Source organism: Gorilla gorilla, chromosome 7 (assembly GCF_029281585.2).
Source record: "Gorilla gorilla gorilla isolate KB3781 chromosome 7, NHGRI_mGorGor1-v2.1_pri, whole genome shotgun sequence".
NCBI lineage: Eukaryota > Metazoa > Chordata > Mammalia > Primates > Hominidae > Gorilla > Gorilla gorilla.
The window spans coordinates 33,469,492-33,494,999 of record NC_073231.2 but is presented as its reverse complement, the minus strand read 5'-3'; the positions used below and the strand labels follow the sequence as shown (position 1 = coordinate 33,494,999).

The 25,508-nt window shown below is 43.7% G+C and overlaps 1 protein-coding gene across 6 annotated transcripts in view; it reads left to right on the top strand.

Annotated features, from left to right (window-relative positions):
- The window catches only part of KIF13B (kinesin family member 13B), a 225,690-nt gene that overhangs the window by 20,676 nt on the left and 179,506 nt on the right, over window positions 1-25,508 (top strand). For 4 of the 6 annotated variants that reach the window (XM_004046843.5, XM_055348315.2, XM_055348312.2 and 1 more), the window contains exon 1: window positions 11,160-11,295. In XM_004046843.5, the coding sequence (XP_004046891.3) occupies window positions 11,241-11,295 (55 nt within the window). In that variant the 5' untranslated portion in view covers window positions 11,160-11,240. Of the gene's footprint in view, window positions 1-10,899; window positions 10,990-11,159; window positions 11,296-12,341; window positions 12,551-25,508 lie in introns of those variants that run through there. The other 2 variants (XM_055348316.2, XM_055348313.2) reach the window with 2 other exon arrangements.

Here is a 25,508-nt window from a genome sequence, read left to right as displayed (position 1 = left end):
GAGCTATATGATCGGTATGAAAAGAAGACTCTCCTGGGGCAGAACCCAGTGACCTCTAATCTATATGTAGATTTATATATATAAACATGTATATTTAGATAGAATCTCGTGCCATCTAAGCTCACTGCAACCTCCAGTTCCCAGGTTCAGGTGATTCTCCTGCCTCACCCTCCTGAGTAGCTGGGATTACAGGCACTTACCACCATGTTTGGCTAATTTTTGTATTTTTAGTAGAGACAGGATTTTACCATATTGGCCAGGATGGTCTTCAACTCCCGACCTCACGTGATCCGCCTGCCTCAGCTTCCCAGACTGCTGGGATTACAGGTGTAAGCCACCATGCCTGGCCCAAATCTCTACTTCTGATTTGTCTCTTACTGTGGTGTCTCCCCAGTTCCCACTGCCCCCACCACATTGGCCGCAGAGGTTAGACTTCCTCCTTTTCAAACCTCTGTCCCACATGTGGACCAATGTCGTTTCCTTTGCTTCCCCTTGCATAGGTGAAATAAACATAAATTTAAGAAACATTTACTAAACACAGAGGGTAAACCCAAAGAAAACCAATACATAACTAATTTAGTTTATAAAGTACACCTTGCCTTCTGGGCTTGTAAACACTAGCTCATTCCAAACCCCAGGGAAAGTGTGCATTGCCTGGGTCCATTCTACCTAGCCTATTTTATTTTATTTTATTTTATTATTTTGGAGACAGAATCTCACTCTGTCGGTCAGGTTAGAGTGCAGTGGCACAATCTTGGCTCATTGCAACTGCTGCCTCCAGGGTTCAAGCGATTCTCATGCCTCAGCCTCCTGAGTAGCTGGGACTACAGGCGCCCACCACCACACCTGGCTAATTTTTTGTATTTTTAGTAGAGACAGGGTTTCGCCATGTTTCCCAAGCTGGTCTCGAACTCCTGAGCTCAGGCAATCTGCCCACCTTGGCCTCCCAAAGTGCTGGGATTACAGGCGGGAGCCACCTCGCCCTGTCCTTAGCCTATTTTAGGGGACATCTTTAACCTTCAACACCCAAGAAGATCCTTCTAAACATCTCAATTCCTTAAAATCCAAGTCAATTCAATTCAGCCTCCTAAACCCACAGGGTTGTGACTTTACCTTCTCAGGAGAAATGCAATCCACCTATCACAAAGTGAGTGATGCCTGTGCACAGTTAGGAGGGATACTTTCTGCCTGGGAGATATCTTTGGGGAGGGGCCATGCAAGGCTTTGAAAGCAAGAGCTGTTGAAGGCTGATGGCAATGGGTTCAGGACAAGTGGATAGGAGAGATGTGGTTTTTGAGGTACACAAACTCACTTGAACTTTTTGCATGGTATGCCCCTGAGGCTACTCTCTGATGCAGACTAGCATTTCTTTCTTTTGCCTTTTGTCCTCTTTATTTTTTTGAGCTGACATCTCATTCTGTGGCCCAGGCTGGTGTGCAGTGGCACAATCATGGCTCACTGCAGCCTCAAACTCCTGGGCTGGAGCAATCCTTCTATCTCAGCCTCCCAAGTAGCTGAGATACTTGGCACGCACCACCACACCCAGCTAATTTTTCTTTTCTTATTTATTTATTTTTGAGATGGTGTTTCGCTTTTTCTCCCAGGCTGGAGTGAAGTGGCGCGATCTTGCCTCACTGCAATCTCCACCCACTGGGTTCAAGCGATTCTCCTGTCTCAGCCTCTCAAGTAGCTGGGACTACAGGTGCCTGCCACCATGCCTGGCTAAGTTTTGTATTTTTAGTAGAGATGAGTTTTCTCCATGTTGGCCAGGCTGGTCTCGAACCCCGACCTCAGGTGATCCACCTGCCTCGGCCTCCCAAAGCACTAGGATTACAGGCATGAGTCACTGTGCCTAGCCCTGGCTAATTTTTTTTTTTTTTTAAGATAGGATCTTGCTATATTGCTCAGGCTAGTCTCAAACTCATATCCTCAAGCCATCCTCCCCTCTCTGCTTCCCAAAGTGCTGGGATTACACGCATGAGCCACCACGCCCGATCCTTTTGTCTTCTTTCTTTCCTCAGCTGCCCACTTTTTTTTCTTTTCTTTTCTTTTTTTTTTTTTGAGATGGAGTCTTGCTCTGTTGCCCAGATTGGAGTTCAGTGACACCATCTCAGTTCACTGCAACCTCCGCCTCCCAAGTTCAATCAATTCTCCTGCCTCAGCCTCCCCAGTAGCTGGGATTACAGGCGCCCACCACCACGCCTGGCTAATTTTTGTATTTTTTGAATAGAGATGGCGTTTCACCATGTTGGCCAGGCTGGTCTCGAACTCCTGATCTCAAGTGATCTGCCCGCCTTGGCCTCCCAAAGTGCCAGGATTACAGGTGTGAGCCCCTGTGCCCAGCCTGCCCACTTCATCTCTAGCTCCTCTTTCCCCAGGAACACCTGAAGGTCCTTAGCTTTGCCTTCCACGTTCTCCCCCAGGCCGAGCTACTGAGCCTCCTCCTTTTCAAGGATACTGTCCTTAAAAGGGGTTCCCACTCTGTACTGAGCAGCAAAGAGCAGCAATACAACCTGAAGAAGTTACCAAATTTCCAGAAATCTGACCAAACCTCTTAGTCCTTAAAGACCAGGTGTCTTTTAAAAATCTTTGTATCCCGGCCAGGCAAGGTGGCTCATGCCTGTAATCCTAGCACTTTGGGCCTGAGGTCAGGAATTCAAGACCAGCCTGGCCAACATGGCAAAACCCTGTCTCAACTGAAAACACAAAAATTAGCCAGGCAAAGTGGCACACGTCTGTAATCCCAGTAACTCCAGAGGCTGAGGCAGGAGAATCTCTTGAACCCGGGAGGCGGAGGTTGCAGTGAGCCGAGATCACACCACTTCACTCCAGCCTGGGCATAGGAGCGAAACTCCGTCTCGGGGGAAAAATAAATAAATCTTTGTATCCCAGGCTCCTAACATAGTTCCAAGCCTGTGATAGGGAAGTATTTTAACTAACCTAATATATTACTTAAAACAAGGGGAAAAGAGCCATGTCATAGAAGCCAAGGGAATCAAAAGCTTCCAGAAGCGGATGCTCAATAACACCAACTATTACAGAGACATCAAATGAGGACCAAAAACCACGCCCCTGGATTTGCGAAGGGAAGGTCAATGGTGTGCTTTGTCATGACAGTTTTAGTGCAGGGGTGAAGGCAGGTGAAAGCGTGATTGAATTAATCATTGGTTGACTAATGACAGGTGGAGAAGGGAAGCTGGTCAGTGTAGACTATTATGTTGCGGGGAGGGCTGGCTCCGGAGGAGGTAGGAAGACTTCGGGAAATTGTCCTTGTTTTTTCTTCAAGTGTTACTGCTTGTTCTTGTTTTTCCATGGGAGGTTCTCAGCTGAGGATAAGGGGTTAATGGAGAAGGAAAGGTTGAATGTATCAGAGAACGACTAATAGAACAACAGTGCCATGGAGGTGGTGTGAAGAGTGTGGAAGAGCGGCCTTAGCCTTGAGATGAAGACACATCTACTTTGGCCACTGAGGAGGAAGTTGGTGCTGGACGCAGTCACAGAAAAAACTGTGGGGGTAGGAAGTTTAGGGAATTTTCACCTGAGAGCCCTATTTTTTTTTTAAAGAGATGGGGGTCTTGGCTGGGTGTGGTGGCTCATGCCTGTAATTCCAGCTCTTTGGGAGGTCAAGGAGGGGGGAATCACTTGATCCCAGGTGTTCTAGACCAGGCTGGGCAACATAGTGAGATCCAAACTCAAAAAAAAAAAAAAAAAGAGAGAGAGAGACATGAGGTCTCGCTATGTTGTCCAGGCTAGAAAGCAGTGGCTATTCCCAGGGGGTGCAATCACAGCTCAGTGCAGCCTCAAATTCCTGGGCTCAAGTGGTCCTCCTGCCTCAGCCTCCCAGATAGTTGGGACTACAGGTACGCAACACCATGCCCGGCCTGAGCCCTAATTTTCACAGGGATATAGAAGCAAGGTAATCTGGCACAGAGGGTGGTCATGTTGGGTTGGGCTTGAAGAGAATGGTGATGATGGTAGAAGTCTCTGGAGGTGTATGAGCAGGAAAAAGGGTTTGGAGTGCTACTGAGGACCCCACTAGGATCAAAGATCACAAACTCTTCAGGGTACCATGTGCATGGATCTGTGACTTCCTCCAGCTGAGAACCCTGCCCAAAATGAGAGTCTTGGAGAAGGGAGAGTGATGACCTAGGTTTAGGGTTCCCAGGGCATGAGTGGTGTTGATGATACAGTCAAGACAGAGGTTTAGATTGCAGATGTATTAGGTTGGTGCAAAGGTAATTGTGGTTTTTGCCCTAAAGTAATGCCAAAAACCACATTTACTTTTGCACGAACATATAAAATGAATCCCAGAGAAGCCTCGGTGTGACAAAGGGGGTAAGTTGAGGCATTGGAGGCTTAAGAGCGATGTCTGGATACTTGGGAGTAGGCGAGTGAGTCAGGTTGGATGAGGTTGAAGTTGGATAAGAATGACTGCTTTTCATTTCCTAGGTGGAGCAGCCAAAGATCATGACAAAGTCCAGGTGTGGCCCTGCGGCGGCTGGTTGCTGGGGAGTGTCAGTAAAGGCTGTGGACCCAGGAGAGCACCAGACACTACATGAAGAGGCAGGGCAAGTAGTGGTAATGATCTGACTGCCTGGACAAGGGGACCAGGGCTTTGCGTTCAGGTATCTCTTATTCAGGCCAGTGTGCAAGTTCACTGGCCCCAGGAAGTCTGTTTCCTCTCTGTTTCTTTTTGAGATGGAGTCTTGCTCTGTCTCCCAGGCTGGAGTACAACAGTGCGATCTCTGCTCACTGCAACCTCCGCCTCCCGGGTTCAAGCAATTCTCCTGTCTCAGCCTCCCGAGTAGCTGGGATCACAGGCACGCGCCACCATGCCTGGCTAATTTTTGTATTTTTAGTAGAGATGGGGTTTCACTATGTTGGCCAGGTTGGTCTTGAACTCCTGACCTCAGGTGATCAACCCACCTCAGCCTCCCAAAGTGCTAGGATTATAGGCATGAGCCACCACGCCGGCCTGTTTCCTTTCTGTTAAAGGTCATAATAATAGTGCCAATCTCATGGGATTGTTGTGAAAATTAAATGAGATCATATGTGTGAAGTGCTAAGTGCAATGCCTGGCACATCACAAGCACTCAATAAATAACAGCTAGAAGAGGTCACTGCTATTAGTGAGATCTAGGCTTTCACTAGGAGTTCACAATGCTGGAAAGATAATGTACACCTGAAAAATATGTAAGGGGACATGTAGGGCCTTGTTTGTGGAAAGGGCAAAGATTTGTGGAATCAAACAAATTTGTGTTTGCATTCCAACTCTGCCACCTACCAGCTGCGGGGCTTGAGGCAAGCCATTTAAGCTGAGAGTAATGATAATGCCATGTGGTTAATATCTTCATTCTCCAATGTGTTAAGTGCCTACTAAGTACCAGCCACTATACGAGGTGTTAGAGATAAATAGACTTTAAAAAGACACTTCCGGCCAGGTGCGGTGGTCATGCCTGTAATTCCAGCACTTTGGGAAGCTGAGATGGGTGGATCGCCTGAGGTCAGGAGTTCAAGACCAGCCTGGCCAACATGGTGAAAGCCTATCTCTACTAAAACTACAAAAATTAGCTGGGCGTGGTGGCGCACGCTTGTAATCCCAGCTACTCGGGAGGCTGAGGCAGGAGAATCCCTGGAACCTGGGAGGCAGAGGTTGCACGGTGAGCCGAGATTGCGCCACTGTACTCCAACCTGGGCAACAGAGCGAGACTCCATCTCAAAAAAAAAAAAATAATAATAATAAAAAGATACTTTCAAGCTGGGTGTCGTGGCTCACGTCTGTAATCCCTGTACTTTGGGAGGCTTGAGGCAGGTGATTGCTTGAGCCTAGGAATTGGAGACCAGCCTGGGCAACATAGTGAGACAAAAAATACAAAAATTAGCTAGGAGTGGTGATGTATGCCTGTAGTTCCAGCTACTTAGGAGGCTGAGGTTGGAGGCTCATTTGAGCCCAGGAGTTTGAGGCTGCAATGAGCCATGATTGTGCCACTGTACTCCAGCCTGGGCAACAGAGCGAGACCCTGTCTCAAAAACAAAAGACACTTTATCCAGGCTCAAAGAGCACACAGTAGCACAGCGTAGCTGGGGAGGCAGATGAAGATATGCTTATAATTGGGAAAACTAAGTGCTCTCACAAAGGTAGGTCTCAGGCAAGCAGGGAGATCGTGACACAGCAAGACTCCATCTCAAAAAAAAAAAAAAAGATAGGACAAAGTGACTTCTATAGCCTATGAAGGGACCATCAGAAACTATTGAATGGGTAGATCAAAGCCATAAAAAGAAAACTAGAAATCAGTTTAGGAATGAGCAGATTTGCAAAATGTGAGGGCAAAAAATGAGAAACTCCTTATCCGCACAGCTAAAATTCAACAGTTCTATCAAAATGGCTACAGAATCTACACCATAAATACTTGTTGATGTCCTAAGTACTTGCTTTAAGAAACAGGTACAAGGGAATGCCTTATTTACTAGTTCTTTGTTTCTTTTTCCTCTAATAGTTGAAAAGAGAGAAACTGGCCAGGTGCAGTGGATCACACCTGTCATCCCAGTACCTTGGGAAACCGAGGTGGGCGGATCACCTGAGGTGGCGAGTTTGAGACCAGCCTGACCAACATGGCGAAACCCCGTCTCCACTAGAACTACAAAAATTAGACGGGCATGGTGGTGGGCGCCTGTAATCCCAGCTACTCGGGAGGCTGAGGCAGAAGAATCACTTGAGCCCTGGAGGAGGAGGTTGCAGTGAGCCGAGACTGTGCCACTGCATTCCAGCCTGGGCGACAGGGCGAGACCCTGTCTCGGAAAAAAAAAAAAGAGAGAAAAAAGAGAGAGAGAAAAACCAGGACTTTTGTCTCTGTCTTGCTGGAGCCTGTGCTGAACCCTGAATCCTGTTGATAGTTCTCCAATTTCATTTGGCGTTGAAGCCCCTGAAACTCCCAGGCTGCAGGTTGTAACTTGCAATTTGGTCCTCTGTCTCCCGCCTATCAGAGGAACACTTTCCATGGGAAGATATGGGCATTTCTAGTCTTGGGCTCTCTCTCTTTTTTTCTTTTTCTTTTCTTTTCTTTTTTAGAAGATGGAGTCTCACTTTGTCGCCCAGGCTGGAATGCAGTGGCGCGATCTCAGCTCACTGCAAGCTCTGCCTCCCAGGTTCACGCCATTCTCCTGCATCAGTCTCCGGAGTAGCTGGGACTACAGGTGCCCGCCACCACGCCCAGCAAATTTTTTTGTATTTTTAGTAGAAACGGGGTTTCGCTGTGTTAGCCAGGATGGTCTCCATCTCCTGACCTCGTGATCCGCCCGCCTCGGCCTCCCAAAGTGCTGGGATTACAGGCGTGAGCCACCGCGCCTGGCTGGACTCTCTTTTAAGAATCATCTTCACTGCAAAACTCAAAGGAGACAGAGTAGTGTGAACAGAAGTCAAAAGGGGAAACAGCTCACAGGGGTTCTTCCCTGCAGGCCCTAGGGAGGCTACTGTTTTCCTCTAAATATTTTCAGAACATTTTAAATGGTTTTGAGGACTTTAGAGAAAGTCCTCACTTCTTCTCTATTCTATTCTTCCCTTCCTTGAGCTCTTTAGGGGCTTTCCTCTCTTTTCAGTTTCAGCTTAAGTTTAAATACAATACTTCCATAGAAATGTTCTCTTGTTCTCTTTTTCTGCCTGCTTTGACTCTGTTTAAAAAGCCAGATTCAAATTAGCACCAGGACGTGCCATTTAAAAATTAAATTTACCTGGTCATAAAAGAGATATAAAGTGACGTATGGAACCTTGGGACGTTCCAAACCCTTATTTTTTATAACCTGAATGTAGGGAGGTGGTAATTAGGATATGTGTTTAAGACAAGAGTACCAACCTGTGGTAACCAGTCTGGGGCCATGGCAAAGGTGACTTCAACACTAAATAAGAGCAAAAGGACAGTAGGGCAAAACAATTTCAATATAAAATCATACCCTTTATGACCTTTTTTTTTAAAAAAAAAAAAGATAGTGATGGTAGATAGTAATTTTTGTGTGCATTCTTTTTCAAGTAATTTACTCGGTGACCTAGCACAATGGCTCACACCTGTAATTCCAACACTTTGGGAGGCTGAGGTGGGAGGATCACTTGAGGCCATGGGTTCAAGACCAGAGTGGGTAACATAGTGAGACACTGTTTCTACAAAAAAATTTAAAAATCAGCTGGGCATGGTGGTGCATGCTTGTAGTCCCAGCTACTTGGGAGGCTAAGGTGGGAGGATCGCTTGAGCCTGGGAGGTTGAGGCTGCAGTGAGCTAAGATGGTGCCACTGAACTCCAGCCTGGGCACAGAATGAGACCCTGTCTCAAAAAAATATATACTTGCTAAAATTAAGAAGCTGTCATAGTGTCAAACACTGAGATTGGCAATCCTAATTTGGTTATCCTGATGTTGTTTACTTTATTGGGCTGTGAAAATCAAAGGACCTGCTGCACTAAACCCACTGCTGGTCTAGATGAGACCTCCTGAAGTGCAGAGGCAGTGCCCCTAAGAAAGAAATTTCCTTTTTTAAAAAAGAGGGCCTTCTGGGGTAGCATTTTCTATTTTTAACCTTTTTTGAAATTTTGATAAAAAACGCGTAACATAAAACTTACTATTGGCCAGGCACAGTGGCTCACACCTGTAATCCCAGCATTTGGGGGGGGGGGGCTGAGGTGGGTGGATCACTTGAGGTCAAGAGTTTGAGACCAGCCTGGCCAACATGGTGAATCCCCATCTCTATTAAAAATATAAAAATTAGCTGGGTGTGATGGTGCACACCTGTAATCCCAGTCACTCTGGAGGCTGAGGCAGGAGAATCACTTGAACCCAGGAGGCAGAGACTGCAGTGAGCAGAGATCATGCCACTCACTGCATTCCAGCCTGGGCGACAGAGCAAGACTCCGTCTCAAACAAACAAACAAACAAACAACAACAAAAAGCTTACCATCTTGGCTGGGTGTAATGGCTCACACCTGTAATCCTAGTGCTTTGGAGGCTGAAGTGAGGAGGATTACTTGAGGCCAAGAGTTCAAGACCAGCCTGGACAACATAGCGAGACTCCATCTCTACCAAAAAATGAAATATAAAAATTAGCTAGGTGTCATGGTGCGTACCTGTAATTCCATCTAGGTGAGGGGCTGAAGCAGGAAAATCGCTTGAGCCCAGGAGTTTGAGGCTGCAGTGAGCTATGATCACACCACTGCACTCCAGTCTGGGCAAACAGAGTGAGATCCTGTCTCTAAAAAAAAACCCCAAAAACCTTACTGCCTTAACCACTCTTAAGTGGTTAGGTGGCGTTAAGTACATTTACATTGTTGTGCAACCATCACCACCATTCATTTCCGCAGCTGAAATCTTCCCAAGCCGAATCTCTGCACCCATTGAATACTAACTCGTCATTCCCCTTTCTCCCAGCCCTTAGTAACCTCCAGTCTACTTTCTATCTCCATGAATTTGACTACCATGTGTATTTCATATATGTAGAACCATGCAGTGGTTGTTCTTTTGTGTCTGGCTTATTTCACCTAGCATAATGTTTTCAAGGCCCATCATCCATGTTGCAGCATGTGTCAGAATTTCCTTCCTTTTAAAGGTATTTTTAGACCGGACACAGTGGCTTATGCCTGTAATCCCAGCACTTTGGGAGACTGAGGTGGGTGGATCACCTGAGGTCAGGAGTTCGAGACCAGCCTGGTCAACATGGCAAAACTACGTCTCTACTAAAAATACGAAAATTAGCCAGGATTGGTGGCACATGCCTGTAATCCCAGCTACTGACGAGGTTGAGGCATGAGAGTTGCTTGAAGCCAGGAGGTGGAGGTTGCAGTGAGCCGAGATTGTGCCACTGTACTCCAGCCTGGGTGACAGAGCTAGATCCATCTCAAAAAAAAAAAAAAGTATTTTTATACTTTTTGACAACATTGCTTGTATTGAAGATAATAACAGGATGGTTGGTAAAAGGGCAAGTCTTACCAGCTTTCTGTATTTACTCATCTGTAAAATGGTTCTGAGTTCTATTACTATCATTTAAACACATCTAAGCAGGGGTCACAAACCCACAAGGTCCAGGCGCATGTGTGGTAAAGCCACCTGGAGGGGGGCCGTGGTGAAGTGGAGAGACGGGCCTCTGATAAAGGCGGCTGCTGCTATTTAGTTCCAATCCACTCTGTCCAATATGTAATGTAGGCCCAGTACTGTATGCACAAATCTGATTTCACACTCTGTTACCCAAGCTGGTCTCAAACTCCTGGCCTCAAGCAATCCTCCTGCCTCAGCATCCTAAAATGCTGGGATTCCAGGTGTGAGCCCCTGCACCTGGCCACAAATCTGATTTTTATGTGTTGGCCAACACTGTTGGGCCAAACAGAACATGTTTGCGTGCTGGCTCTGGCCCCCAGGCCACCTGTTAGAATGTCTGCCAGGGCTAATAAAAGCTAATTTTAGTGTGGCCTCATTCATTAATTCATGCAATTAATGTTTATGGGTCTCTACTAAAGGCTAGGTTACACATAAGTTAATCTTATTTAAAAATGTACCTATTTTACTAGGTATTAGTATCATATCCACTTTTCATATTAAAGACAAGCCCAGAGCGGTCAAATAACTTGCCCCTGGTCACACAGTGGGAAGCGCTGAGGTGGGATTTGAACTCAGATGGTTTTCAGAGCCCAAGGTCCTGTCTCAAAGGAGGGGGACTCACAGGACAATGTTAACCCGTGGACCTATGGACGCTCCCAGAAAACGTGATTTGCAACTTGTCGTGAAGGACGAGCTCAGCAAGCAAGGCCGGACGTCAATCTAGGCAGAGGAAATAACTTGAGCCAGGGATCAAACACTAAGATTAGCAGGAAATAAGCAGGAAGAGGTAGCGGGGTCCCTGACGCCATCTATTCAATTGTTTTTCAGAAGAGGTATCAGCTCTTGAAGGCTTACTTCTCAATACTGGCTGCGAGAGCAAGAATGGTGTGTAATTTACAAAAGCCCTCATTGCTGACGGTAAGTTGCAGCAAACGACTCGCGCCCAAGCATTCCCGCCCCCGCCTCCGCTGCGGCCCCGCCCACGACGACCCTGGGGAACTACAAGTCCCGCCATGCAGCGGGGCGCACCCGGAGCTCGCGCCGGCCCCGCCCCCAGCCCGGTCCCCGCCCCCGGCTCCGCCCCCGGCCCCCTCCCGCCGGGTCAGCCCCGAAGAGTCGCCGGTGGCCGCGGCAGACGGAAGCCGAACGAGTGCCTCGGCGGCTGCAGGATGGGGGACTCCAAAGTGAAAGTGGCGGTGCGGATACGACCCATGAACCGGCGAGGTGAGAGCCGAGCCCGCCCGGGCCGCCGGGGCGGAGGCGGCAGGTGCCTGGCGCGCCCTTCCCTCGGCCGCCGTGGGGGGTCCGGCGGCCCCGCCCCTATAGTCAGCGGCGGGGCGCGAAGAGGGGCCCGGGGACCCTGAAACCCGCTCCCGCGCTGAGACGCCCGGCTCCCTCTTCTCCCCTCCCTTCCCCCCCTGGCCAGCCCCGTCCCTGGCGCCGTCGGGCCCCTCGTGCCGGCCCCGCTGCCCCTTCCGCCTGCGCCCGCCCCGCCCCTCCGCCCTTTCGCCCTCTCGTCTCCCCCGGAGGTTCCCGAGGGCGCCCTCGGCCCTCGCGCCCAGCCTCGTTCTGGCCCCTCAGCCTCGCGCCTTCCCCGCCAGCTGTCATCGTCGCCCCCGCGCGCGGGTCGCCAGCCCCTGCAGCCAGCCTCGGGACCGCCCGGGACCCCCCGGGACCCCGCGTCACCCCGCGTCTCGCCCGGGTCGCCCAAGCCTGCACCGCCATGGCCCGCGGCGGGAAGGAGGGCAGGGGGCCAGGTGGGTGCCCCGCGGCGAGTTCCTTCCACCTGGGCGTCCTGAGATTGGGGTCAGGTGGAGGAGATGCCCTTTTCGTTGTTTTTGGACAGTTGAGAAAGTTTTGGTTTTGCCTGAAGTCTCATTCGTCATCTCTCAATAAATAGCTAAAGTGCCAAGATTCTTGTGGAATTGTATCTTTCTGACATTCTCTTAACTCTGCAGGGGGTGTAGAGAAAGCAGATAAACCGAGTACATTTAAATAATCTGTAGACCCGGGGAGTGGAGAGAACCCCAAAAGTCAGGGGAGGAGGTGGGCTGGGTCTTGGCTTTGATAGTCAAAGCAGCATGACTGGGTGAGTTGCTTTAAATAAGATAATGTGTTTGAAAACGCTTTATATACAAGGTCCTGTCATTGGGGGGGGGGGGGGTCACTATTACTGTCCCAGGAGATGACTTTGCCATTGATAAGACTTTGAACTAATTAGAATCATTTAAGTACCAGAGACAACTAAGAAGTTGTAGCTTCTTAGCAAAATCAAGTGTTGTTTAATTTTTATGTAGAAATTATAGGTTGTTTTCCTCTTCTTTGCTCTCTCTTGTATATATTGAGACGTACAGATCAACCAGTTGACATAAGCTTTGTTGGTTTGTCCTTCTCGGGGAAATTGGTTTCTCGCTTGGAGTTATCTCATCTATGGGAATTGGTTTGTCCTGTTCCTGCTATGTCCGATTAAGGCTGTCAGGTGAGTTTTTCTCCCTAAGAACTTAATTACTTTAAGTTCTTAACTAGTGCAAGATTGAGTCCTGCTTTGCTTCACTAATCTCGTGCTCTGACAACACACAATAAACGTCGATACAATTCTGAAAATTTTCAGAAGCATCAGTTTTTAAATATTCAGGTATCTGTATTTCAGTTTACTTCCAGTTTACCATCACAATAATTTAAAGAAAGAAGCCAAATGAAACATAACTTATCTGGGAATTGATTCTGAAAGGATGGTTTCAGCACATTCTTAAAATTTCCTTCTCACAAAAAACTTGGAAATGTCAGTGCTAAAAAGAGGCCGCTAACCAACCACCACAAAAGACATCTCAGATATTTGGAGCCCTTTTCCTCTCCGTTCCCCATTGGTTTCACTTTTTGAGGGAAATTCTTATGCTTTTCACTTATAAATTGCCATTGATAAGGTTGTAATAAACATCAGAGTTTAGAGGAAGGCAAAGAATAATAGTTTTAGCTGTGGAACGGATGTGAGCTGATCCTTGGGTTCAACAATCATTTTGAAATTGAGGTTTACCCATAGATTCCATTAGCCTATATAGAGAAGTGCATTATTTGGTGTAAAGTACCTCCTGAGTTCACTTAGTGCCCATTCTTAGCCTTATATTTTCTGACGTGCATGTGGACTTCTTTTTTCAGTGATTACCACACATAAATTTGTTCTTTTCCATTTTTGTTGTGAAGTAATTGTTCACATAAATATAAAGGTTATTATGGAATACAGTGTGGTGGGATTGTAAATCCAGTGATTTTTAAAAATTGGTGTCCAAAGTTTGTATAAAAAGACTAAAACAGGCCGGGCACGGTGGCTTACGCTTGTAATCCCAGCACTTTGGGAGGCCGAGGCGGGTGGATCACCTGAGGTCAGGAGTTCGAGACCAGCCTGCCTAACATGGCAAAATCCTGTCTCTACTAAAAATACAAAAAATTAGCCAGGCGTGGTGGTCCGCCTGTAATCCCAGCTACTCAGGAGGCTGAGGCAGGAGAATCGCCTGAACCCAGGAGGCGGAGGTTGCAGTGAGCCAAGATCGTGCCACTGTGCTCCACCCTGGGCGACAAGAGCGAAACTCTGTCTCAAAAAAAAAAAAAAAAGACTAAAACAAAACCATATTTCTTTCCAATAATTTCCTTTTTTCTTCTTCCTTGTATGATCTGTAGGAACCTTTCCAGTAATTTTGAAAAGAATATTACTTCAAACAGTTATTAGTATTATGTAATACTGTATAATTATGACAAAGAGTAAAACTTGAGTCCTAATAGTTTCTATCATATAGGTGCCGGAAGCAACCTTATAAATCACTATCTATAAAAGAGGACGGGGATGAGAATGGGTTACTGTGATGATGTAGTTTTACTGTGTAGACTCTGATATTTGGAATCACATTAGCTGTCTTTTGAGGAAAATCTGAAAATTTCCAGAAAACTCTGGTGTATTAAGTTCTTGTGTGATTCAGTGGTTGTGCTTAGGTGTTTGGAGTTTTAAGGTGGTTAGCTGATTTATTATTTAACAGTTATCCTCAAAGTGAGAGTACTTTAGTCTTTCTGCTAAACTGTATGTGGGTTTGGGAACCTTAGTTATTTGAAGGTTAAGCATTAGGCCCTAATTCAGTAACAGGAAGAGTTGTAATGGCTAATTTGTCAGAAATATTTGTCTAGTCATACATTTATTTTAACATTCCACTAACAAAAGGAAAAAGAAAAAGAAAAAAGTTCACATACTTTCTTCATCCTAACAGCTTTTCGTTTCCATGCCAGTTTGTGCTCACATGTGTATGTAATTTTACATAATTTTAATATTACAACCTTTATTTTGCCTTTCTTCATCTGAGATGCAAAGCTAAACAACTAGAGAAAAGGGTAAATTTTTGTCACAAGATCTTCAAGTTCTATTTGCAGATATCGTTTGTTTTCCAATGTTGTTGTTCGGACTGTACAGCTAAACAGATAATTCTTGCGTGCTTCCATGTGCCGCACAGAACACCCATTCATACATTATTAACCCGTCTAATCATTACAGGAGCTGAAAGTTCTGTAGCCGTAATTGGTGGGATTAGTTAGATCAGCAACATTCTCCTTTCCAGGAATTTGATGTTTTCTAACTTTAGGTGGCTTAAAAAACATTTAATAGGTAAGCAAACATTGATTGAGTGCCTGCCAGGTATCTGGCTTATATTAGATAGGATGAGATCTTAATGCCTTTCCTCAAGGGATTTCCTGTGTTTAAATCTGTATAAGATCAACTACCAAAATAAGTAAATATCTATAAAAGGTGTTTGGAATACCTTTGTTACCTACCTAGCCTAAGGGGGTAGAACTGGGAAACGAAAGAAATGAAGATAGAAACAGTGAAATAGATTATTTCAGGTGTTAGGAAGAATGGACAAGAAATTTATTTCAGGAGATATTTCAAATGCGTTTACTTGGCATTTTCCAATACTTGATGTGGTGAAAGACACAGAAGTATGTAATAATGTCTAATAGAGTCAGTGTAGAGTCAGTGCCTTGGTAATCATGATCTAGTATCTCAATGGAGGGACTATTATGCAGCGATTAAAATGATGACAGTCAAAACCATTTAACAAGGAAGATCGTTTTCTCTGTTAGTGGAAAAAGAATGTAAAGCTGTATGTGTAACTGATCAAATCTATTATTATTACTATGTAAAAATGTATACAGGAATGGGCAAGAGCTAGAAAGAATCATGAAAAAGTGAAATTGATTGTTCTTGTTAGGGAGATTTTACTTCCTAAAAGTTTTCTTAGGGTTGCCTGTTACCATCATATTCAGTTTCTTAAAGCATGCTTTATGGTTCATGCCTGTGAGGAAATGACTGTCATGGGCTTGAAAAGAAAATGCCTGTGAAAAGATTAGATTAAAAGGTAAACAGCTGTAGCAGGCTGCTAGTTACTAAGTGCCAGGTGAATGACAGGGAAATAAGGGAATCGAGAGGAGTTTAGACTTCACTGAGGAGGGTGAACTTTGGTTGGACTTCCAGGGAGGAAGCTTATGATATGAGCACGGGAGAGGGGATGGCATGTATTCTTTGAGGAGGAAGTATGGCCTGAGAGTGAGGACACAGAGACTAGAATGAGTAAAGCAGGTTTAGGCAGCAGAGATGAGATCTGCCTGCCAGAATGGAGATTCTGTGAGGATAGCTAGAGAATGATGGGATGGGAAAGGTCAGTTGGATTGCAGGAAGCCCTGAATGCAGCCAGGCCAGAAGTCCGGACCTAGGGTGGCTGGTCCACGCACTCTGTTTTGCTTCTTGGGACCTTGTGTGGGGCTTGGACACAAACACAACGGAGAAAGATTGCTAGATCTCAAAGCAAGATTGGAAGCTTCAGTAGATGACCGATTTCTGGCATAGCTGGGCAGGATTTAAAAGCGCTTGCTGAAAATGAAGCCTTGTGAATGGGAAGCATAAGGAAGTCGGTCAAAATTAAGCAGCTGTGAATCAACAGGCAAAGGAAAAACCCAGCAAGTGCAAAGAAGCTTAGAAGATGCTGGTAGTCAGTGAAGATAGAGGTGACCCTTAGGAAATGAAGGGACAGGAGAAGGTGGCTTTGACCCCTGGGGTCATTGGTGATTCTTCAGTCTTCTCAGAGAGATCACTGACAGATGTGGAGCCAAGGAGGACCGTGGATGGAAATTTCTGGCAGTATTTGCTAAAAGAGAAGATACTTGTTTTGTCAGCATCTGCTTGACATGCTAGTGGTGAATGAGACACACATGTATTACAACGTTGTTTTGTTTCTACCGTCAACTCAGTGACTGAAATTTGGATATACGCACATAGGGCCAGAGGCATTTTGAGAAGAAGGTATACTTTTAAAATCTTTTCCCCAAATCTCCTGTTTTTTGTTTGTTGGTTGGTTTCTTTGTTTTTATTTATTTATTTTTTTTCGAGACAGGGTCTCCCTCTGTTGCCCAGACTGGAGTGCAGTGGCATGATCATCACTCACTGCATCCTCAACCTCCTGGGCTCTAGCGATATTCCTGCTGCAGCCTGCTGTGGGGTTGGTACATAGGTGTGCACAACCATGTCTTGTCTAATTTCAATATTTTTTGTAGAGATAGGGTCTCACTTTGTTGCTCTGGCTGGCCAGACCTCTTTTCAAGAAATATACATTTATAATATAAAATACAATGTTGTGTAATTGGCATTAGCTTTTACCCTCTCACCTCCATAAAACAATAACTGTCCGACTTTTCCACTTCTTAAGTGCTGAAAATGGAAGAAACCACTGACAAAACTATTAATTAAGGAGATGGATTGAAGTGCTGATTGAGTGGAAATGGATGTATTGATCTCTATGCTTGCTCATCAAGTTCCCCTTGTGTTTGGCAGAGCATGTTCTTAAAAAAAAAAAAAAAAAAAAACTCGACCAAGATGAGCAGTGTGCCCTGTGACCCGGGAAGTGCGTGAAACTAACTGGTCCACTCCATGCAAGTCCATGACTTAACTGTATGGGGCTTTCGCTCTGAGGAGATAAAGATATCTTTAGAAAATGGTATCCATTAGTCATTCATTTCAACAGTGTTGACTGAAGAAAAAGAAAATAGCTGCTTTTTGACAACTTTCTATTTGCGAGCAATGGAGTTCAGTGCTTTTTAATGCATTATTTTATTCTTCAAAGCAGACTTTGAAAAGGAATTGTAGGCCAGGTGTGGTGGCTCACCCCTGTAATCCCAGCACTTTGGGAGGACGAGGTGGGTGGATCACTTGAGGCCAGGAGTTTGAGACCAGACTGGCCAACATGGTGAAACCCTGTCTCTACTAAAAATACCGAAACTAGCTGGGTGTGGTGGTGAGTGCCTGTAATCCCAGCTACTCAGGAGGCTGAGGCGGGAGAATCGCTTCAACCTGGAAGGTGGAGGTTGCAGTGAGCTGAAATCGCACCACTGCACTCTAGCCTGGGCGACAGAGCGAGACTGTCTCAAAAAAAAAACAAAAACAAACAAACAAAAAAAGTAGTAATTGTAGCATTTCTATGTAACAGAACCTCAGAGAGGTTAATTAACATTCCCAGAATTACAAAACCCACCTGTGCTTTTACTACAATGTAGGACATGATTATCTTTAAGAGGATCTTGCTATCCTGAGATGACACCGTTTTCAAAGATGTGCAGGATACACTGGAAGCATAAGTCTTGATCTTCCATCAAAGGAGCTCCCAGTCTTGTTGATAATAAGATGCACATGTGAGTTCATTGGAAGAATATATGTACCTAGTGCACTGATGGCAGCCAATCATGAATTAAAGAAATGGGGGTGGAATTTGAGAACAGCACAGAAGACAGCACGAGCAGGCCCCTTGGCTCCAAGTCCCACCGGGGTGACGTGGAGGAATCCAGATGGGTGCTGCACATACAGTGGGTTTGTGTCGGCATCTGAGGATCACTGAACTTGGGGAATCCGCTGCAAAGTCTCTGATTTAGATGACTAGGTGAATGCTGGTGTCATTAACTGAATCAGAAGCACAGGAGAAGCAGGTTTTAGGGTGGAGGTGTGGGAAATGGTGAGTTCTAGTCTCAGTCAACAGTGTGTCGTCAGTGCTTGTGTGCTGTGTACCCTGCTTGCAGCTATGAATAAGATGCAGTGTGTGCCTGGAAGCAACTCAGCACAATTGAGTTTTAGGTGTCTGAAGTGCAGCCAGGTGGATGGATCCAGAAGGCCATTGTGAATATGAGTCTGAAACGAAGGGACTGGACATAGGTGTAGATTTGGGAGTCATTACTGTAGGTAGAAGATAGAGCACCTCAGGTGTGTCTGTGACAGAGTTGGTCACAGAGGCCAAGAAGAGCAACCTCAGGAGAATCAGGTGAAAGCAATGTTGTGGATGCCTAGGGAGGAAAAATGTGTCGAAGAGTGAAAGGTCAGCAATCACATGTCACAGGAATGGCCGTGTGATTAACACAGAATTGTGTTCAGTGGATTTGGCATTATGATGGTCAGTGTTCATTTTCAGGATAATTTCACTGAAATGAATTAATTGGTATTGGGCATTGGCAGTGGGCTGAGGAGTGAGTGGGCGTGCCAGTATGGAGGCAGCGAGTCTCAAGAACATTCCTCCGAGAAGCTCCAGGTAGAAGGGGAGGGTTCAGAGTGGTACCTGGAGGGGTAGGTACCTTTTTTTAAAAAAAAATTTTTTTTGGAGATATTTGAACCTTGTATAGATAGAGCCAATAGATAGAAGGTTTTGAAATATGGGAGGAAGAGAATAATTATATAATGGGAAAGCCCAGGAATTTCAAGCTTAATTTTCTTGATGGGGTAGAATGTGAGGTTATTGAAAGTAGGAGGAATTGGGTGAGCTGGGGTCTTCTCAGTAGTGAATGTGTGGGAATGTGGTTGAAGGACCCTAACTGTATTTTCTATCTGTTGAGGATACTGGGGTCATCCATTCCGAGTTTTTTCTTCTTGGTTTTTAGATATAAGTCACATCCCCGAAGTGTACCATTCACTGGGTTTTAGTTTACTCACAGACTTGTGCAGCCATTATTAGTATACAATTCCAGAACATTTTCATCACCCCACAGAGGAACCTTGTGACTGTTAGCAGTCAGTCTCCATTTCCCACTTCCCAGCCCCTGGCAACCACTAATCTACTTCCTGACTCTATGGATTTGCTTATTCTGGACATTTAATACATGGAATCCTATATTATGTGGACTTTTGTATCTCGCTTCTTTCACTTGGTATAATGTATTCAGGGCTCATCCATGTTTTGTCATGAATCAATACTTCATTCTTTTTATAGCTGAACAACATTCTGTTACACAGATATGCTGTGTTTTGTATTCATTCATCAATTGATGGGCATTTGGCTTGTTTCCAATTTTTGGCTATTATGAATGATGCTGCTTTGAACATTTACGTACAAGCTTTTGTGTAGACATGTGTTTTCATTTTTCTCAGATACGCATATATATAGGAGTGGAATTTCTGAGTCATATAGTTAACTAACTTTTGAGGAACTGTTTTCCAAAGCATATGAACCATTTTACATTCCCATAGAAATGCATGAAAGTTCCACTTTCTCCACATCCTCACCAACACTTGTTCTTGTCTCTCTCCATGAGTATTGCTATCCTAGTGGGTATGAGGTGGTATCTGATTGTGCTTTAGATTTGCCTTTCTCTGGTAGATAATGTTGAGCATCTTTTCATGTGCATATTGGCCGTTTGTATAGCTTGAGAGAGATCTCTATTCACATCTTCCCCTTATTTCAAAAACTATGTCTTTTTATTACTGAGTTGTAATACTTCTTCATACATTCTGTATACCATTCTGTTATCAAATAGATGATTTGCAAATATTTTGATTTTATGGGTTTCCTTTTCACTCCCTTGCGTCCTTTGATGCATGAAAGTTTTAAATTTTGATGAAGTCCAGTTTATTTTTAGTTGCTTGTGATTTTGCTGTGATTTCTGAGAAACCATTATCTAACATCATGTGGATTTTCATTTGTTTTCTTCTAAGAGTTTGATAGGTTTAGCTCTTACATTTAGATCTTTGATCCAGTTGGAGTTTTGAATGTGGTGTGAGGTAGGGATCCAACTTCATTCTTTGGCATGTGGATATCCAGTTGTTCTAGAACCATTTGATGAAGACTGTTCTTTCTCCATTAGATTATCTTGGTGCCCTTGTCAAAATCAATTGACCGTAACTGTGACAGTATGTTTCTGGACTCCCAATTCCATTCCATCAATTTATATATGTCTTTCCTTATGTAAGTACCACACTGTCTTGATTACTCTACCTTTGTAGTAAGTTTTGAAACTGGGAGTCAAGTCCTCTGACTTTGTTTTTCTTTTTCAAGATGGTTTTGGCTATTCTAGTTCTGCCTTATGCGGGGTTTTTTTTTTGAGACAGTCTCACTCTTCTCACCCAGGCTGGAGTGCAATGTCGTAATCTTGGCTCACTGCAGCCTCTGCCTCCCAGATTCAAGCAATTCTCCTTTCTCAGCCTCCTGAGTTGCTGGGATTACAGGTGCCTGCCACCCTGCCTGGCTAATTTTTGTATTTTTGGTAGAGACAGGGTTTCACCATGTTGGCCAGGTGCCTTATGAGTTTTTTAAATACCTGTTTCTTAGTCTTCTGAGGTTGATTGGTTTCTTTTTTAAACTGTTTATTTGTTTAGAGATGGAGTCTCATTCTGTTGCCCAGGCTGAAGTGCAGTGGTGTGATCATAGCTCACTATGGCCTTGACCTCCTGGGCTCAAGATGTCTTCCCACCTCAGCCTCCCAAAGTGCTAGGATTACAGGCATGAACCACTGTACCCAGTTGATTCATTTCTTGAGTATGAACATTTTATATTTTTGGTCACATAGGGTTATTTTATTTGTTTTCAGATATGGGGTCTTGCTCTGTTGCCCAGGCTGGAGTGTAGTAGCACAATCATAGCTCATCACAGCCTGTAACTCATGGGCTCAAATGATCCTTCCATCTCAGCCTCCTGAGAAGCTGGGCTACAGGTGCATGCCACTACACCTGGCTAATTATTTTTTTAAAATTTGTTTTAGGGACAGGTTCTTGCTGTGTTGCTCAGGCTAGTCTTGAACTCCTGGCCTCAAGTGATCCCCCTACTTCAGACTCCCAAGTAGCTGGGGGATTATTTTAATTATTTTCACACTATCACATCTCCTCTCCTAACCTGGCATCTCATTCTTGTGTTAGCCATGTTAGAGCTCAGTTGTATTTTAATCTTTTATTTATTTAATACATTTTCATGTTTACTAGTAACAATATAAAAGTAGTGATTAGGTTATTTTATATATCTCTTTTTAGAAAACAAAGACCAATTTGCTTTTTACTTATATGGTATCACATAATTTTTTTTCTCCCAGGGTCAGCAGATCTCAATAAAAAAGGGGGCCCCAAGTAACTTATAAATAGAACAAAGTAGTATAAGTAGTGTTTCCTGCTATGCCATTAAATATCACATTCCAATTGGGAAAACAAGTCCTTCCTACATAAATATCATTGATGAATATTTTATGTATGAACATGTGTAGACATGGAAAAGTATTGGGTATGTGACACTAATTGGTTGAAAATAGGATCACATGTGGCATGCAAAGTTTGCGGTTGAATAAGTAAATCTTACAAATAGCTTATTATCTATCTTTAAAAAATGAACCCAAATGAATTTAAGAGTAAATTATAGTTAGATATTTAGGAACGTGACTGGTAGATAAAGGGAGGTACACCTATGTTTCTGCATAATAGATTTGGTTTGGAAATTATTATTAATTTTCTGGAGAATTAGAAAATGAGAATTAGAAAAGCAGATTATTTTGTTCAAACTGAGAATGATGCATTTCCCCAGATGGAACATGAGTTATGTAAAGGGAGTCTCCCAGGCCCTGCCCGTGTTTTACTATGATGTCACTGGGTGCGAGCCATAGCTGATGTGTACAGCGAAGAAAGACTTGTTTTAAATTATTGTTCACTTTTACAAGGTGACTAATATGCTGGCTGAATAAACTGAGTTGTCAACTGTTGATATTTTAATATTCATTGTGGGGAATTTGCCCTGGAAAGGAATCTTGTTTGGGAAATAATGTGGGATCTTTAATGTTGGTGGAATAAATTAATTTCTTCCTTTTTTTCCTTCCTCCCCTTCTTTCCCGCTTCCCCCTTCTCCCATCCCCCTTCCCTTTTTCCTTTTTCCTTTTTTTTCCTTTCTTTCCTTTCCTGGCTCATGGGTATGTCAAAGCATTTGTGGTTCTAAGTACTGTAAAGCTTGATTACTCATGAAATAAACTTACAGTACTACTTTAAGATCACTCTGGTTTTTAATTGCTTCTTATACATAGTACTAATTATCTTGTTATTTTAGGCTTCACTATGAATAAACTGTTGTCCATGTGTTACTTATAATAGTATTGAGTGCTATATTTTAAATTGTGAAATACAATATATTTACCATTTTAGCCTTTGAAGTGCACAGTTCAGTAGCATTGAGTACATTTCACATTGTTATATCACAATCACCACCATCTATTCACAGAATGTTTTTCATCTTGCAAAACTGAAACTCCATCTCCATTAAATAACAACTCCCCTTTCTCATTTTCCCCCAACCCCTCATAACCCCCATTCTACATTGTGTCTCTATGAATTTGACTACCCTAGGTACCTCATATAAGTAGAATCATAGTCCTTTTGTGACTTGCTTATTTCACTTAGCATGATTTCTTCAAGGTTCATGATATGGTGCATCAGAATTTCCTTCCTTTTTAAGGCTGAATACTTTTCCAGTGTATGTATATACATTTTGTTTCTTCATTCGTCAGTGGGTGCTTGGGTTGCCTCTGCATTTTAGCTGCTGCTGTGAACACGGGTACACTTTAGTGCTGTTTTTACAAAGGCAGTGCGTAGCAGCTAGGCTCTTTTTAATTTAGTATTTTAAGCCAAGAGAAAGGTGTTGATCTTTTGGATTTTTGGTAGGTGTTTTTTGTTTGTTTCTCCAGGCTAAATTTAAGGCTTAAATTTGTAACTGCTATTTAATCATTGTTTTGCCTTTTTTCTTTTCTTCCAGACACGTCTCCCCCTGTTGCCCAGGCTGGAGTGCAGAGGTGTGATCTCGGCTCACTGCAACCTCTGCCTCCCGGGTTCAAGTGATTCTTCCGCCTTGGCCTCCTAAGTAGCTGGGATTACAGGCTCCCACCTCCACGCCCGGCTAATTTTTGTATTTTTTGTAGAGATGGGGTTTCACCATGTTGTCTACGCCACTGCTTTGCTTTCTAAGTGCTATATACAGCAAGAAGTTTTCAGTGGCGAGTATGTCATATTTAGAATCTTGTAGCAACACAATTTAATTCAACTAGTAACATTTGATGGTACACTAGCTATAGCATTTTATATCGAAATGTGTTTCATTTTAAAATGCTTTTCATATATCTGACCCTTAAGCTTGCTTCAGATCTCACTGCCTTTATTTGATTGGGCATGTGTCCTAGATGTTCTGCCCGTATACATATTCTCAACAGTCCTTTGAAAAGCCTTCTCTTACTATCCTTCAATCGACAGGGTTGGGGTGGGAATTTTATTTGACAAAAAAGATTGAAATAGTGAAGATGGTTGTTTACATATTAAAGGCCATCTTTGATGGGTGTTAGATGTAAGGGACATTTGTAAGTTGCCGTCTCTAGGACAAAATGAGTTTAGGTTAGATGTATTAGTTATTAGGTGATTTTTTTGTATTATTTTGGATTTTCTAGGGATTGGTCCCTTAATCATACCATTTAATTCTTCCAAGTTATTGGTTTTATCTGATGATATGCATGGTGTAGGGGGTGGCAGAGGGAGAAGCTGTTAAGAGCATAGGAGAGAAACGTGAATACTGAAGGACAGTATTTGGCTGCCTTCTTAATTGAAGATAATTTGAAATGAAGGAACTGCACTATTGTGGGGGAAATGTTTGATGAGCCACCCATTTTTTTCAGGCCTGCATTCTAGATGTATTCTGTATGAGAACTGCACTTACAGTTCTTCTGTGCAGACGAAATGTTCTTGCAAGAAACTAATGACCAACTTTGTGGTGGGTGGTGAGTCACAGTAGATTTCCGGAGAGTTGATAATGTGCTTGTGTATGATATAGATTTGACTGTAAGGAGCCAGCTGATACAATATGGTCAGATTCCATTAAGCAGTGGTTTTAAGAAACTCTCAAGGACCTCTGGGCCTGAGGAAGTGAAGATGTAAAATTGCATGTTTGAAAACTTGTTGCAGTGTGGCTGAGACTTTCTTGCAGCATTTCTGTGATAGTCTAGAGCAGATTTAAAGACAAAACATCAGAAATAGACTTTAATGCTAGTTGACCACGGTAGAACAGATTTGCCTTTTTTGGGTTTGTGTTTCCACATTTAGGTAAAACATAGCTCTAAAGTTTTCCTTTTGATTCTCTTTGCTGTTTGCTTGAAAAATGTGTTGGCTAAAAGAGAGACCACTAACTACTTAGTACTTTTTGAATACGTATTTGAGAATAAATGTAAAATAACTGATGTGAGAAAAGTTAAGTTTTGGCCTGCACGGGGAAGGAAGTTTTTGTTTTGTTTTGCTTTTTTGCATTTGGCTGAATTATGTGAGTTAAAGTGAAAAAAACAATTAACTTTCTTGAGAGTGGAAACACTCTTAAGTTATAATGAATATGACATTGACATTTGGCCCGGGTTCTTTAGGAAGTACAGAATAACTCTGACATGGTATTGTTCCTTTCCTAGAGCTTATCTTTTTTTTTTTTTTTTTTTTTTTTTAAAGACGGAGTCTTGCTCTGTCGCCCAGGCTGGAGTGCAGTGGCGTGATCTTGGCTCACTGCAACCTCCGCCTCCTGGGTTCAGGTGATTCTCGTGCCTCAGCCTCTCGAGTAGCTGGGACTACAGGCACATGCCACCACACCTAGCTAATTTTTTTGTATATTTAGTAGAGACGAGGTTTCACCATGTTGGCCAGGCTGGTCTCAAACTCCTGATCTCAAGTGATCCACCCCTCTCGGCCTCCCAAAGTGCTGGGATTACAGGCATGAGCCACTGTGCCCGGCAGAGCTTATCTTTTAGTAGCGGAGATAAGGGAAACAGTTTCATACTTTGGGTCAGAAAAATATAAGAATATAAGAATATGAGAGGATAAACAAGCCATGGTCTTACTTTTTTAAAACAGCTGTATTGAGACATCATTCATACCCCATACAATTCAACCAATTCAGTGTTTTTAGTTTGCTCACTGTTGTACAGCCATCAGCACAATCAATTTTAGAACATTTTCATCAGCCCTGAAAGAAAACTGTACCTGTTAGCAGTCACTCCTTGGCCCTAGACAACACTAATTTATTTTGTCTCTACAAATTTCCCTATTCTGGATATTTCAAGTAAGTGGAATCATACAATGTATGGTTTTTGATGACTGGCTTTTT